The sequence below is a fragment of the Paroedura picta genome, chromosome 8 (genome assembly GCF_049243985.1).
Source record: "Paroedura picta isolate Pp20150507F chromosome 8, Ppicta_v3.0, whole genome shotgun sequence".
NCBI classification, from domain to species: domain Eukaryota; kingdom Metazoa; phylum Chordata; class Lepidosauria; order Squamata; family Gekkonidae; genus Paroedura; species Paroedura picta.
The window spans coordinates 44373837-44388080 of NC_135376.1; the positions used below are offsets into that span (position 1 = coordinate 44373837).

A 14244-nucleotide genomic window follows, 5' to 3' on the forward strand; every position below is an offset into this window, starting at 1 on the left:
CGCTTGCGCCGTGGCATCCTCCGCCTTGTTTATTTCCCTCATCGCCTGCGCAGTAGTCGTCTCAGAAACCTGCGCAAAAACTGCGCACGCGCATAAACATGCGGTCCGAGGCCACTCGTTTCCCGCACGCGCAGTGTGAATTTTGCGCCTGCGTATCTCTACGTCCCTCTCCCTCCGACCCCCGCAGGACATGCGCAGTTTAGAACTGCTCAGCTTCTGGCGCCTGCGTAGTGGAGAGGTTTTTAAATTTCCCTTCCCCCTCCCTTTTTTCGGCCCCGCAGTTCGTCCCCTGAAGCCCCTGGGTCGGCGGCTTAGCTGCTCGCTCCGTAGCCTGCCCGGGGGTCTTCGGCTGGCGCGTGGCGAGGGGGGGGCGCCGGGTGGGATCGGGACTGGCGACCCCGGCCTGCGGGCAGGGCGGTTGGTGCTGGCTCGGACCGGCTGGGGCTGGTTTTCCCCGCGCAAGCGCAGCCTGTTACGGTTAGAGTGGCGGAGGGGCAATGGCGGCGGGAGGGAGTCCTGCTGCGGCCCTGACTGGGATGGTGCAGGCGGAGGAGCCGCGGGCGGAGGCGCCGGGCACTCCCGGGTCGAGCCCCACACCTGCCGCCGCCGCCGCCGCCCCCCCGCTCGAGGTGCCCCCCGCCAGGCCAGACCCGGCGGGCCCGGAGGCGGATCCCGAGAGCGGCGCCGCAGCGGCGGGCCATCGAGGGGCGCGGCGGTTCCTTTGTGGCGTCGTGGAAGGTAAAGGAGCCGGGGGTGGGGGGCGGGGAAAGACCGGGACGGAGGAGAGCGACAGAGCGGCTTCTGCTCGTTTCCCTCCTCCTCCTCCCTCGTTCTTTCACCCCGCTTTGTGTACGGGCAGACTCCTCCCAGGCGGTGGAACATGGAGACTGATGCTGTCTTGTTCAATAGGGAAGATGCTCCTTGGTAGTCACTGAGTATGTCCCATGGGCCTGCTTTTAAGCTTTCTACGTATCTAACTTCCCCTTGCAAGGATATTGGGGTCTGAAATGATAACAATTTGTTGTGCGTGAATTAACACAGCCATGAGGTCAGTCTGTGAGTGTTGAAGACATATTTTTTTTTAGCATAACCCTATCATTCTGTGGGACTGCAGCTAACTCTCCTTTGTAAAAGAAGATGGTTGGCAACAGGTTATCACCTTTTATTGACTTCAGTAGGATAGTATAAGATAAATGTTGCTTCTTTCCATCAGAAGTGACCTATACCCATTGCTTTTGTTATATTATATGCTTGTGTGGAGATGCTGTTGTTCCAGGTATGTAGAATAAATATAGGGTTAAGCTGTCTTTTGTTTTTTTTGGTAACTTACAGTCTTTTATTTCTGACTGAAGAAGTATATGCTTACACATGACAGCTTATATCTTAAATAACACTTTGTTGGTCTTTAAGGTGCAGCTGGATTCAAACTCGGTCTTGCGAGATATTTCCTGCCCAGTTTTGTCCATGATATGGAATCATTAACACATCTAGAAATCCAAAGTATTATTCATAGGTGTACTTTCTAAATCTGTGATCCTCCAGAGTAGTAATTAATATTATCTGCACTGCAACTTTATATTGTTTTGGTACACCTATATAAGTTGTTACCTGTGTATTATTTGGCATCACTGGTGTAGGCACTTAGATGTTTTGTGTGCCAAATAGACATTCATTTATGTTTTTGAACATTTGAGCTCCTATAATAAACAGCTTATATTTGTCTAAAATTTATTTTATCCCTAACCTTTTTGGTTCTCACCTGTCACAGGACTTGGGAAGGCATATATTTGTGAAAAATCATGAGTGACAAACCCATACATGATTAGCTTTATCAGGGGTGCTGTTATACTATTCTGAGGGCCTATTAAGTATGTGCCTGCTGCCCAAGAAGTCTTGTTAAGGTCTGAATGTGGGAGAGGAGGCTTCTTTCCAGTGTGCTTGTGTGAAGTGTTTTGCAGTTGTGACTTTGATAATTATACTGGTTTGTGGAACATTGGTTTGAGAAACTAAACTAGCACATGCAATGAGTAGTAGCAAAGTCAGGTTTCTTTATCAGTCAGTTTATGTGTGTTATTTGCGGAATAACTTTTATTCTGTTTCTAATCATTTGTAATAAGCAATAATGACTGAGTGCATACCTTATGCTAATTGTATTGGTTCTTGTACAAAAGCCGGGTTGACAGTAATGCAGGCACACACTTTAGCATGCACAAACTCTTTGTTACTAAGGGGATAAACGTGTGAGGAAAATTGATAGTTTGATATAGTACTAATAGCTTAAGTAGCTAAATGCAAAGCTACTTCATATGCTGCCAGTTGTTGGCATTTCTGTGCAGCCATTGGACAAGATAAGTTTTTCTTTAAAGTGGATGCTTGTATTTTCTGTGAAGTGTTTCCAGAAAGATGGTATTGGCACTTTTAAGATTTGTTCTGAAAATTATGTATATTGCTTTTAAAAGTGTTATATCTCTGAATATCCACAATGCAACAAAGGCTGGCAAGACACTGGATAAACATTCAGTTGAATGATCAGAAAGGCAGCCTGTACTCACCACTTACATAATATTTAAGGAATTTGGTGTGGCAGGATCAAAATCATAGTGGAGGTTAAGTTAGGAGATTCATATAAGTAAATGCAATTATTTTCAAGGTAGTGCAGTATCATGGTTAAGAGCAGTGGACTCTAATCTGCAGAACCGGTTTTGATTTCCCACTCCACAGGAAGCCAGCTGGGTGACGTTAGATCAGTCATAGTTCTCTCAGAGCTCTCTCAGTCCCACCTACTTCACAGGGTGTCTGTTGTGAGGAGAGGAATGGAAGGCGATTGTAAACCACCAACTCCCCCTCTACTACTACCTATAATATAATTTAAAAAGTTATTTGAAGGAGAAATATTTTGGACTAATTTAAAAGTATAGGGTCTACCTAGGAGGATGTTAATACAGTAGCAAACAAAATTAGGGAGTAAGGGGTGAACTTGTGTGGTCTGTAAACATACCTCAGTAAATACTACCAATGCCTCTGGAATACTCTTTGGATCCAGCTGGTGACCACATGGATCTGGCAGTTGATGGGCATAAGCTGTGCTCCGTGTCTTGTTTTATTGCTTAAGAGTGGTTTGGCTCTGACCCTGTGTGATGAGTGAAATGGTCTAGTGTTCCACTATTCAGTGCATATGCTATAAGTCACCTACCCCTAATATAGATGACTAGTTTCAAAGCCCATTTATAAAAATGGGCTTTGAAAGGGGAGAAGGGGGAAGGGTAAGGGACACGCTCCCACGCACCCACGCCCTCTCCCAGAGGCCCCCCTGAAATGTGGCTCCGTGCTCCTCCCTCCCAAGCTGAGAAAGAACCGCTAGGGGGGAAGAAAGGCGTGAAAGCCGCAGGCCGCGAAAGCAACACCCCGCCCCGGCTTCCTGCTTGGGCTTCGAGGCCAGCAACCACGCCCCAGCAGAGCCTTTCCGCCTCGTCTTGCCGTACCCCGGGAGGAGGAGGAGGAGGAGCGCAGCGGCTCGCCTCCGCCCCTTCCCCGGAGACCTTCCCCACCCGGCCCGAAGGCAAACAGGGCTCGCCGGGCGAGGGCGGAAACCAGAGGGCTGTCCCAGGCAGGCCGGAGGGCGCCCTGCGCGCTCGTCGCACAGCAGCCTCGGCCCTCCCCAACCCGCCTCAAGCGCTCCTCGCACCTTCCACTTTGACCCGGCTGAGAGCAATTGAACGCCGCTCCTCACTGTTCTTCATAGGCAGGGCTGCGCATGCGCCTGCTGCCCAGCCCCCTCCCCGAGGCTTTTCTTCGGCTGTTGGCTGGCTCGGGGGACAGCGCTGCTGCTGCTGGGGCTCGGGGGTCCGGCTGCGGGAAGGCAGTTCAAACTCCGTTGCAGGCGGCTTCTCGCCGCGCCGTGGGTGGAGGTGGAGGAGCGTGGGCGAGGAGGTCAGGCAGCACGGAGGAGACGCGGCCTCGGAGAGGCGCCTGCTGACCAGCCCCTCCCCCGACGCTTTCCTGCTGCTTTTCTTCGACCGTTGGCTGCCTTGGGGGACGCCGCCGCTGCTGCTGGAGCTGGGGGGTGCAGCTGCGGAAAGGCAGGTTGGACTCCGTTGCCAGTGGCCTGATGCGGCGGCAGGCGCTTCGTGCCTCCCGACGCATCAGGCCGCCGGCAAGGAGCAACCGTGAGCCGCGCGGCTCGCGGTTGCTGGGACTGGGAATCGGAGGGATCAATCGGCAGGCGCTGCGCGCCTGCCAATTGGTCCCTCCGATTGTCTGTCCAGAGGAAGGGTCCAATTTGGACCCTTCCTCATCACGGACACATCCCGCCCTAGAACCCCTTAGCGTTTTATATAGTCCGTGGCGCCCGCGGCGCCACGGGCGGTTTAAAGATGGGAGTAGGAACCAGATACCACTAAGCAAGTTGTGCCACAGCCTGGATGGTCAAACTGGAGAATTGGAGCAGGAAATCATACTGGACTGGTTGCTTGCTGATAGGCTCGTTTTCAATAATCAGAGTGGCCAAATGTATATTGTTAAGCAAGAGGGGGGGCACTGATAAAAATAGATGGCTAGTTTCTTACCATAGTTCCTTTGTTTTCAGAATCCCAGAAGCAAGATGGTTGGCTGCCTTTTCTTTTGGCTTCAAATTGTATAGTTTTCTACTCTGTATTAATAATGGCTTAAATTTCTCAAGGACAGGGTTTCAAAGTTTTTGTCTTATGGTTCTGCAATTTGAATGAAGAAATTTTAGTTTCCTGCGCTGTTTTTTCACATGTTTTTCAGTAACCTGGTATCTTAGCTGTACAAAAGAGTAAGCATCTTATAAAAGCTGTACAAAAGAGTAAGCATCTTATAAAAGATGGATGATGTGAGGAGGACTGTAGAATAGGCACTAAAATCAGGACTTTGCATCCTGCCGGTAGAAAACATGACTTGTCTAAATGAACAATACTAGAAATCAGTATTGATTCAGGATGTTGAATCATCAATATTTTATGCTTCACCTCCCCACACATTTTCTAAACTCCAATAAGTCCCCAGATGGTGAGATGTGGGGGTATAAATGCTTATGCGAGACTACCTTTTAGTCAGGTTGTATCTTGGAGCCATTGTTTAATTGAAGACTGCTGCAATGACTTGCTTGGATTAGTTGCTACAAAACATTTTGGATAACCGTTATTTTGAAGATTTAATATACACTCCTGTCACAATTCCTTGATGTGGAACTGTCTTACCACCACAGTAACACTACAACCTGTTCCTTACTTGCATATGTTTGTTGGAGATTCATCAAGCACACAAGACCTTAATTTTATACTTCATCTAGGACCTACATAGACAACTCCAAATCTTGTTGTAGCTTTCTGTGGACCTAAATCTTGCGTCCATTTTTGCTACTGGCTGTTATAAGCCACTGCTTCCAGCATCTTCTTTCTTCTAGTTCCTAGTATTGAAGGAAGTTTTAAAAACTTCATAGAAAAAAAATGTGCCTCAGGATTGCTTGCGGAATAAAAGAAACCAGTCAGAGAAAGCTGTTAATCTCTCAAATTATCTCAATGAGTTATGTGTGATGCTTCAGGCACCCTGTAAAAAGTGGGAGTGGGGAAATATTTAGGCCTGCCTCCGTGTGGTAGGCTTGTTAAATACAACTGCAGACAAATGGCTTGTCCTACTAGTTTTTCAACTGTTCAGTTCTCATTGTCTCTAACTTGCTTAAAAAAATCATAGAATGAAAATTGATTTACTGTAGCTGGGCCTTTGTTTCAATGTTACACAGTACATCACTCAAATACTTCTTGGTTTGTTTAAAATACAGTAACTGTGAATAGATTCAATTATGTTTTTCCATAAAATTAAAATATATTCCAGGCTTGTATTCTAAAATTTAGCAAGCTATATTGTAGAACACTTTGTTATGCTTAAGAACTTTGTCACATGAAAGCTGAGCATTCCAAACTTGTTTTCCACAGGATTTTATGGAAGGCCTTGGGTTATGGAACAGAGGAAGGAGCTGTTTAGAAGGTACGTGCCATAACATGTTGTGGTGGTCTACAACAGTGGTCTGAAACCTTTTTGGGGTTGCGGACTGGGGGGGGGGGCGATCCGGGCGCTGTGAATGTGCGGCAGCCTATGTGCAAACACACATGCGTGGCATGTCTGCGCATGCTCGTTTGCGCCCAGTGGGGCTGCAAACACGCATACGTGGCAGTTTTACCAAGCATGAACACTCCAGTAGAAGATCTCACACACATTCCTCTCAGAATTGGCATACTTCAAATTATAATCCTAAACAATTGTTGCTACACAGGACAGAAGCTCTCCTCAGGGTCAGGCTGGCTTCCAGCCTGCACTTGCATATCTGATATGTGACCTGAGCCTGTCCTAAGTCCATTGTCTGTTTTGAAGTAGAATAACATGGGAGCTGCTGTTCAGAACAAAGTACTCTAACATGCTGCCATTCAACCTGGCTATCAAAGGTTACCTTCCCCTGATACAAAGTGAATTTAGTATGGGAATTCAAAGAAACCCTATAATTTTGTGGTGAAAGTTTTTAGCAGTCATTATTCTCTCCTCTCTCCTGCCCCCATGTTTTGCATGCATGTGCAACATGTTCAAAAATATGTCTGTTTCCAGAGCCAGCTCTGTGGCTGAACCCATATGCACTGGGTTGTATTCTACCACTATTCAGTAAATTCCATTAGTGCAAGGTTTATCCCACCAACACAAGGTGTCCTGCACCATGGGATGTGCTACCTTATCTGAATGAGTGGTTAGATATGCCCCATTTTGAAAGGGGAGGGGAAAGAGGAAGGTCAACAGCTTGGAGAAGATGTTCAGCCTGCTCTAAGACATGGATTTCATGAAAATTAATATCTTTATAGTAATATTTTTACAGGTTTGCTATACTTAGCTTTCGAAATTGGGGGTCCATAGTCTTGATACACTTGTGAACATTTTTTGAAGTTTGAGAAAAACAGTAGTAGATGTCACAGAAGTTATATCACTATAGAGCAGTAACAAAATTAATCTTAGACTTTATAAGGCAAATGTGATACTTGAGCAGACCTGAGCAGATGGCATGGTAAAGTATTTACAAGGAAACAGATGTCCCTCATGAAGAGATAACAGAAGCCTTGCTGTGATTTCCAGCATGTTCAGCTTTAAGTTGCACTTTTGTCTGGGCTTTATGGAAAGCAGCTTTTCTATCACCAGTGTCATGGCTCTAACTTGCTATTACCTGGAGCACCTATGAGTCAGGGGTGAAGGACAGACTGTGGGTGGTGAAAGGGGGAATTAAAGAATGTGAAAATAATGTAAAGAGGAGAAAATGAGGGAGTATATCTCAGGGCAAAGAAGGCCTCCCAAAAAGAGAATGTGAAAGAGGATAAGGAAAGTGTATGGAAGGGTTTGTTAAATGTGGTACCAGAAAACACACTGGTGGATTGCTTTTTTAAATTATCAGTCTGTCACTGTACTCCATAGATATATTACTGTTCAGGTGTGGAAATGTTGATGTCCTAAGTCCATTGTCTGTTTTGAAGTAGAATAAGGGCATGGGAGCTGCTGTTCAGAACAAAGTACTCTAACATGCTGCCATTCAACCTGGCTATCAAAGGTATGGGAATTCAAAGAAACCCTATAAATGTTGATGTACAAAGTATTCTCCTTGTGGCATGATGTTTTGTGTTTGTTTTGTAGATTGCAGAAATGGGGATTAAATACATACCTGTATGCTCCAAAAGATGATTACAAGCACAGGATGTTTTGGCGAGAAATGTACTCTGTAGAGGAAGCTGGTAACTAGTTTTATTTTATTTGCAAAGAAGTTGTTCAGTAAATGTTAAATTTGTATGAGGAATTGAAGTGTAAACAAGACTGAATTGTACTTTTTACTGCTTGCTCATAAGGATGCAGTACTTGATACTTCTAGAGATGAAAGTCTTGAAACAATCTGATAACATGATTTTGTCCCTAAGGCTGCGAAAAAAGTAGTACTACAGTATATGCCCATCTCCTTAATGCCACAGAGAAAGAAATTATAAATAGCCCATAGGGCTTTTGTTTTTTCCAAAGCAGGGTGATTGCTCAGTTCTGTAGCATCTGTGTTCTTGGAGCTCTCTGCCTACCTTAAAACCATGGTCAGCTTATGTGCAAATTCCTCCTTTTTATTTATTTATTTATTTTTGTGTTAACTGGAGCATCTCTGCATCAGTTGGCAAACACTTCTCATCATGACTTCAAAGTAGTTTAGAACTAATGACTGGCAAAAATACCAGTGAAGATAATATTGGATTCAGCCTTGCAAATATCTGTAAATTTCCAGCATACAGAATATTTTAGTTTGTTTGCCTGCATATGTGGAATAAGAGTTAATTTTTTATAGAGACATCTTCTATCCTTAATAGTGTGTAAATAGCAGTTCTGAGATTAGGTAGCTCCAAAACAAACACACAAAACTAAAAATGAGAAACTATTTAGTGCTAATATCTGGGCTTAATTTCAAACAAGCAATCTTCCCTTCTCTCAACAGGCCCAAGGTGTGCATATTGCACTTTTTGTTTAAACTGGCATGTGTAGCTCATTCCTTTACATGTTCAATTGGAAAAAGTCCCACTGTTTTCAGTAGTGCTTACTCACAGGTAAGTGTGGATAGGATTGCAGCCAGACTGCATTTTGGTGTACGCTTACCTGAGAGTAAGCTCCATTGAGCATGGATAGGATGATGTTAAGTTGCAGCCATGTTAAGGTCAGTGAGGCTGGCTTTTAGGGAAATATAAGAATAGAACCATGGTTTATGTAATGGTCTTAAACTGCCCATAAACTGTATCCAAAAAGCTTTTTTCATTTTGGGTAGGCAACTGTAAATCAAAGGTCAATTAACCTTTGATTCCAGATGACTCAAGCTGTGGGTATGCAGGATATGGTATAAATAACTGTAAATAGGCAAACTACAGAATCTCAGTCTATACATAATAGCACAGGTACAGTGACTGTCCACATAAACCAAATTAGACATCTTTGGTGGCAAAACTTAATGTACCCGCTCAGTCATTCATGCAGGGGTATTGAAAGATATCTTGGGGATGGGCTAAGCATGAGTAATATTTTGTAATCTTTAGAGGCCTAATTTGCATTGAAAGCAAGTTGAATCTGTCCAAATTGCTCAAAGAGCAATTTATTCTCTTCCCTAGTCAAGTTGTAATTTGAAATCCCTATTAGCCTGTATCTTCAGACATTTGATAATAATTTGCATTTCAGGAATACCTATTTAAATCTTTTGCAGAGAGAAGCTTGCAGTGCACCATTGGTCATCCTTTGTATGAAAATTACACTAGGTCCCATGCTAGTGTTTTAGTTGTGCTGTCTTTAGAACTAAAGTCAGTGGCAATCCTCTATAATTCAATTATCTATAAGGGTTCTTCTGTCTATGCGCATCCTGCACAGTTCTTGTTCTAATGAGATTTGTGATGTAAATCATATGCCGCCTTTACTTAAAATGTGTGGACTACAAATTAAGAGAATGAATGTATTTTAACTGAGGAAATGGTTAACTTGTCCATTGTTGACTGTGGCTAATATTGTTGGCTTTGATTTTTAGAACAGCTCATGACTCTGATAGCAGCTGCTCAAGAGTATGGGATAGAGTTTATTTATGCCATATCTCCTGGACTTGATATCACCTTCTCAAACCCCAAAGAAGTGTCCACACTGAAACGCAAGCTGGACCAGGTATTGTTTATTATTTTGCAACTCTTCCTTACATATATCGAGCATTTTGATGGCAGATAGTCATAATCATTACCTTACTTTATGTATGTCAAAGGCCTGGATGGCCACATTGCTACTGCTTTTTTCGCTTCAACAAATTGTGCAGTCCTTATCCATAACTTGACAATACACTAATAATTTCTATTAAGACTAACACGTTCAGTAACAGTCATCTGTGGGGTCCATAGCACCCACACAGATTTCCATAGCAGTTCCTTTTGGCACACAGCAAAATTTGCAGCCACCTATAGCCATGACAGGGTTTTATAGAGGGCTGCTGAGTACAAGAAACACTAGATGGAGCTTCTTTTTTCCCCATGTTACTTCCTCCTTTAATCTGCCAATTTTCCTTTATCTCATAACTGCCCTGCCCCCACTTTACTCTCATTTTCTATAATGCAGCACTGTGGGAGGGTGTGCTATTCCATATCACCCTCCAGCTCTAGTTGTTTACTGGCAATATATAAGCAGATAATAAAGTAAATGATAGTTTTACAATATAATAAGCTCAAATATGTGACTATATGTGACCTCCGTCGCCAGCTGGATAGAGGCGGTGCTGGTTCTTCTGGACCTGTCGGCCGCTTTTGACACCGTGGACCACGAACTACTGGTCCACCGCCTCGCCGAAACGGGGATACGGGGCACAGCTTTACGCTGGATTCGCTCCTTTCTCCAGGACCGGACCCAGAGGGTAGCAGTGGGAGATGAGCTCTCGCGCCCCTACAGACTTCCTTGTGGAGTCCCACAGGGCGCGGTCCTCTCTCCCACATTGTTCAACGTCTTTATGCGCCCTCTGGCCCAGCTGGTGCGGAGTTTTGGGCTGGGTTGCCACCAGTACGCTGATGACACCCAGCTCTATCTCCTCATGGACGGCCGCCCGGACTCTCCCCCGGAACCATTTGCCAGATGTTTGGAAGCGGTGACAGAATGGTTCGAGCAGAGTCATTTGAAACTCAACCCCTCCAAGACGGAGGTCCTGTGGTTGGGACGTAGGGGGCGGGAACAGGAAGCGCGTTTACCCACCCTGGGAGGGACGCACCTTACCATTGCGTCCCAGGCCAGGAATTTGGGTGTGTTCATTGACGCCTCCCTGACCTTGGAGGCGCAGGTCAAAAGAGTAACGGGCCAGGCATTTTTCCAGCTTCGCCAGGCCCGACTACTAGCGCCCTACCTGTCCCCCGAACACCTAGCCACAGTGATCCATGCAACGGTCACCTCCAGAATAGATTTCTGTAACTCGCTCTACGTGGGCCTTCCCTTGTCCTTGGTCCGGAAACTCCAGCTAGTGCAAAACGCAGCTGCCAGGGTCCTCACTGGTACACCTTGGAGGGCCCACATTCAGCCAGTGCTGAGGCAGCTGCACTGGTTGCCAATTGCTGCCCGGATCCGGTTCAAGGTTTTGGTTTTAACCTTCAAGGCTTTACGCGAGTTGGGACCCACATACCTGAGGGACCGTCTATCGCCCTATGCCCCCCGCAGAGCCTTACGTTCTGCGGGAGAAAATCTGCTGGTCGTTCCCGGCCCCAGGGAAGCACACCTGGCCTCGACCAGGGCCAGGGCCTTTTCGGTCCTGGCCCCTACCTGGTGGAATGAGCTCCCGGGAGAGCTGCGGGCCCTGCAAGATCTTCCATCATTCCGCAGGGCCTGCAAGACGGAGCTCTTCCTCCAGGTTTACGGTTGAGGCCGAGGCTAACATCTATGCCCCCCCCCCCCCCCCGGGGACCCGGGACCTGGGATTGAGATTGGGGATTAGTACCATCAGTATCCCCTCTCCACCTGCTTGTAGTAGGAGGGGGAGGTTGATTAGCCTATCTTGCCAGGTTAGCTTGCTAACCGATAATGTTATATTGTAATTGTTGAGGGATTTTAATGGATTTTATTGGGGTTTTTAAAATGTTGTAACTCGCCACGAGCTGTAAGGGAGTGGCGGGCAATAAATCAAAAGATGATGATGATAATAATAATAATAATATACTCATAAGTCAAGTGGGTTAAAGTACTGCACTAGGCACTATAGAGCAGCTCATGGTTTGAGAACCTAAGATGGGCCATAATCTCCCTATCATTTTTGTCTTGCTTTTTGTAATGACTTGCTACTAGGGTGCATATAGAGAGAACAAGGATGCTATTCCTCTTATATAAACTTGGGCATATTGAGAGGACCAGCAGGATAGCAAGGTGGGGTTCCTTTTGAACAGGGGCATCCCCACAATAATTCTTGTGCTTTTTTCCTCCCAGCTTGTACTGATTGGGTGTTCTGTACATGCATATAGTGTGACCCCCCTCCCTTTTCAGCTACTGCTTTTACATTTTCTTAAATGATGTCTTTGATTTGGAGGATCCTTTAATCCAGTGCTAGGTATGTGGATGTCACCCCCCACAGACCCCTGCAAGGTCATTGTAATAAGGGCTGTTGTGATTTATGCCGTTACATGACAAAATATTTTTTTCTCATCTTCCCCAAAGAAAAGACTTTTGTGTTGGCATTCTTCACTGGGCCTAGAATGTTCAATGATTTATTGTTTCAATGGTCTGCCAGCTTTCCTGCTGGTCTGTTTCCTTTCTTGCATGGTTTTTTGTCCACATGGGTCATTTAATCTCTGTTATAATCTTGAGGGTATCAAGAGACCAGCCCTCTGTCCCAGACTAGCAGAAAATAAATAAATAAAAACGGGTAGTATCTATCTTTTGTGGGGTACTATGATGTATTCTTTAGTTTCTGTGTTGAATACTGAGTAGTGTGTTAAGAGTCCTTCAACAGAAATATTCTCAAACAGTATTTGGAAAGTTTTGTGATAATTATGGCTTTGGTGGGTGTTAATCTTTACCTTGGTTATCTTACACTGGCTTTTTTTCCTTTCTGTGGTAGGTTTCTCAATTTGGTTGCAGATCTTTTGCACTATTGTTTGATGATATTGATCACAATATGTGTGCAGCAGACAAAGAAGTATTCAGCTCTTTTGCCCATGCTCAAATTTCAATCACTAATGAAATCTACCAGTATCTGGGAGAGCCACAAACATTCCTTTTCTGTCCCACAGGTAAGAAGTACAAGTTCTAATTCAGCTATTAAATATGCTCAAAGTGTTTTTTCATATTGCTCAAAGTGTTTTACCATAAAACAAGCAGATTACATCTTCTCTTCCCACCCCATGCTACAAAGTGAATGTTTTGCCTATCTTCCAGGATGAAAGAGCATCAGTGTACTGATAGCAAAGCAGGAAGGAGCCACTTCTGTGCCTTTAGTGGTACAATACCTGTTTTGTGGATAGCAGGTTCACTAGCACCTCTTCTGGGTCAAGACTGTCTTCAGGTCTCAGACTGTTTCAGGGTCAGAGGAACCCAGTTCAGACTGCTAAAGGGCCATCTCAATCACATGATTCAGATCTGACTTTGGCCAAATTAATTTGGATGCCTCCATTGGTGCCATTGATTTTAATGGGAATTTTCAAGTTTCCCTCATCTCCATGGTCTGGGCGAACGGGTTGAGTTGGAGGTGCCAAACTTTTGGTGTAGCTTCGGAGCCTCTTCTCTGATTCACCTCAAGTTTCAAAAAGATTGGACCAGGGGGTACAATTCTAGGGGCTCCCAAAGAGGGTGCCCCATCCTACCTCCATTATATCCTACTAGTAATCAAGCCCGCTGTAAGCTAAATACAGCGGGCGCTAGACCAGGGAGCCCCCGGCAGTCGTGCAGAGCGCGGCTGCCGGGGGCTCCCTTTGTCGGCCTGATGCGGTGAGAGGCGCTTTGCGCCTCTCGCCGCATCAGGCCGTCGGGCAGGGAGCCCCCGGCAGCCGCGCTCTGCGCGGCTGCCAGGGGTTCCCTTTGTGGGCGGCCATGTCAGGGCACCGGGCAGGGAGCCCCCGGCAGCTGTGCTCTGCGCGGCGGCTGGAGGCTCCCTTAACGGCGGCCTGACACGTCGGAGGCGCTCTGCGCGGCTCGCAGTTGCTTCCTTGTCAGCAGGGTGGGAATTGGCCAGGCCGATCGTCTGTCCGGAGGAAGGGGCCAATCAGGCCCCTTCCTCATCACGGACAAAGCCCTCCCACCAAGGGCTTAACGAATTATTTAGTCCGCGGCGCCTGTGGCGCCGCGCGCGTGTTAAGGATGATGAGAAAAAATAGACTCTCTGTTCTGATCATGAATTCTCACCATAGGACGTAATGGACCAATACGTCCAATGGTGAAAATGTATGATCAGAGCAGAGTCTATTTTTTCTTCTCATAGAATATAATGTGGATTGGGATCCCCTAGAATTGGCCCTCAGGTCCAATCTTCTTGAAACTTGGTGGGGGGGGGGGGTCATCAGAGAAGAAGCTCCTGAAGCTACATTGAATGTTTGGAGCCTCTAACTCAAATTATTACCTCTGAGACAACTGAGAAGACAGAAACCTGAAAATTGCCAAAGCAGGGAGGGGAGATACTCTCACTCGCATAGGTCTAGAATCCAGATGCCACCATCCAGGCAGAAGATAATGGGAATAAGCAGG

General features: G+C 45.9%; 1 protein-coding gene across 2 annotated transcripts in view; it reads left to right on the forward strand.

Annotated features, from left to right (window-relative positions):
• Positions 1–241: 241 nt before the first annotated feature.
• Positions 242–14244, forward strand: part of OGA (O-GlcNAcase) — a 39762-nt gene continuing 25759 nt past the window's right edge. Inside the window, exons 1-5 of one of the 2 annotated variants that reach the window (XM_077349480.1) lie at positions 242–738; positions 5955–6006; positions 7684–7781; positions 9584–9714; positions 12626–12797. In XM_077349480.1, coding sequence (XP_077205595.1) covers positions 498–738; positions 5955–6006; positions 7684–7781; positions 9584–9714; positions 12626–12797 — 694 coding nt within the window. In that variant the 5' untranslated portion in view covers positions 242–497. Of the gene's footprint in view, positions 739–829; positions 1049–5954; positions 6007–7683; positions 7782–9583; positions 9715–12625; positions 12798–14244 lie in introns of those variants that run through there. The other variant, XM_077349481.1, reaches the window with a different exon arrangement.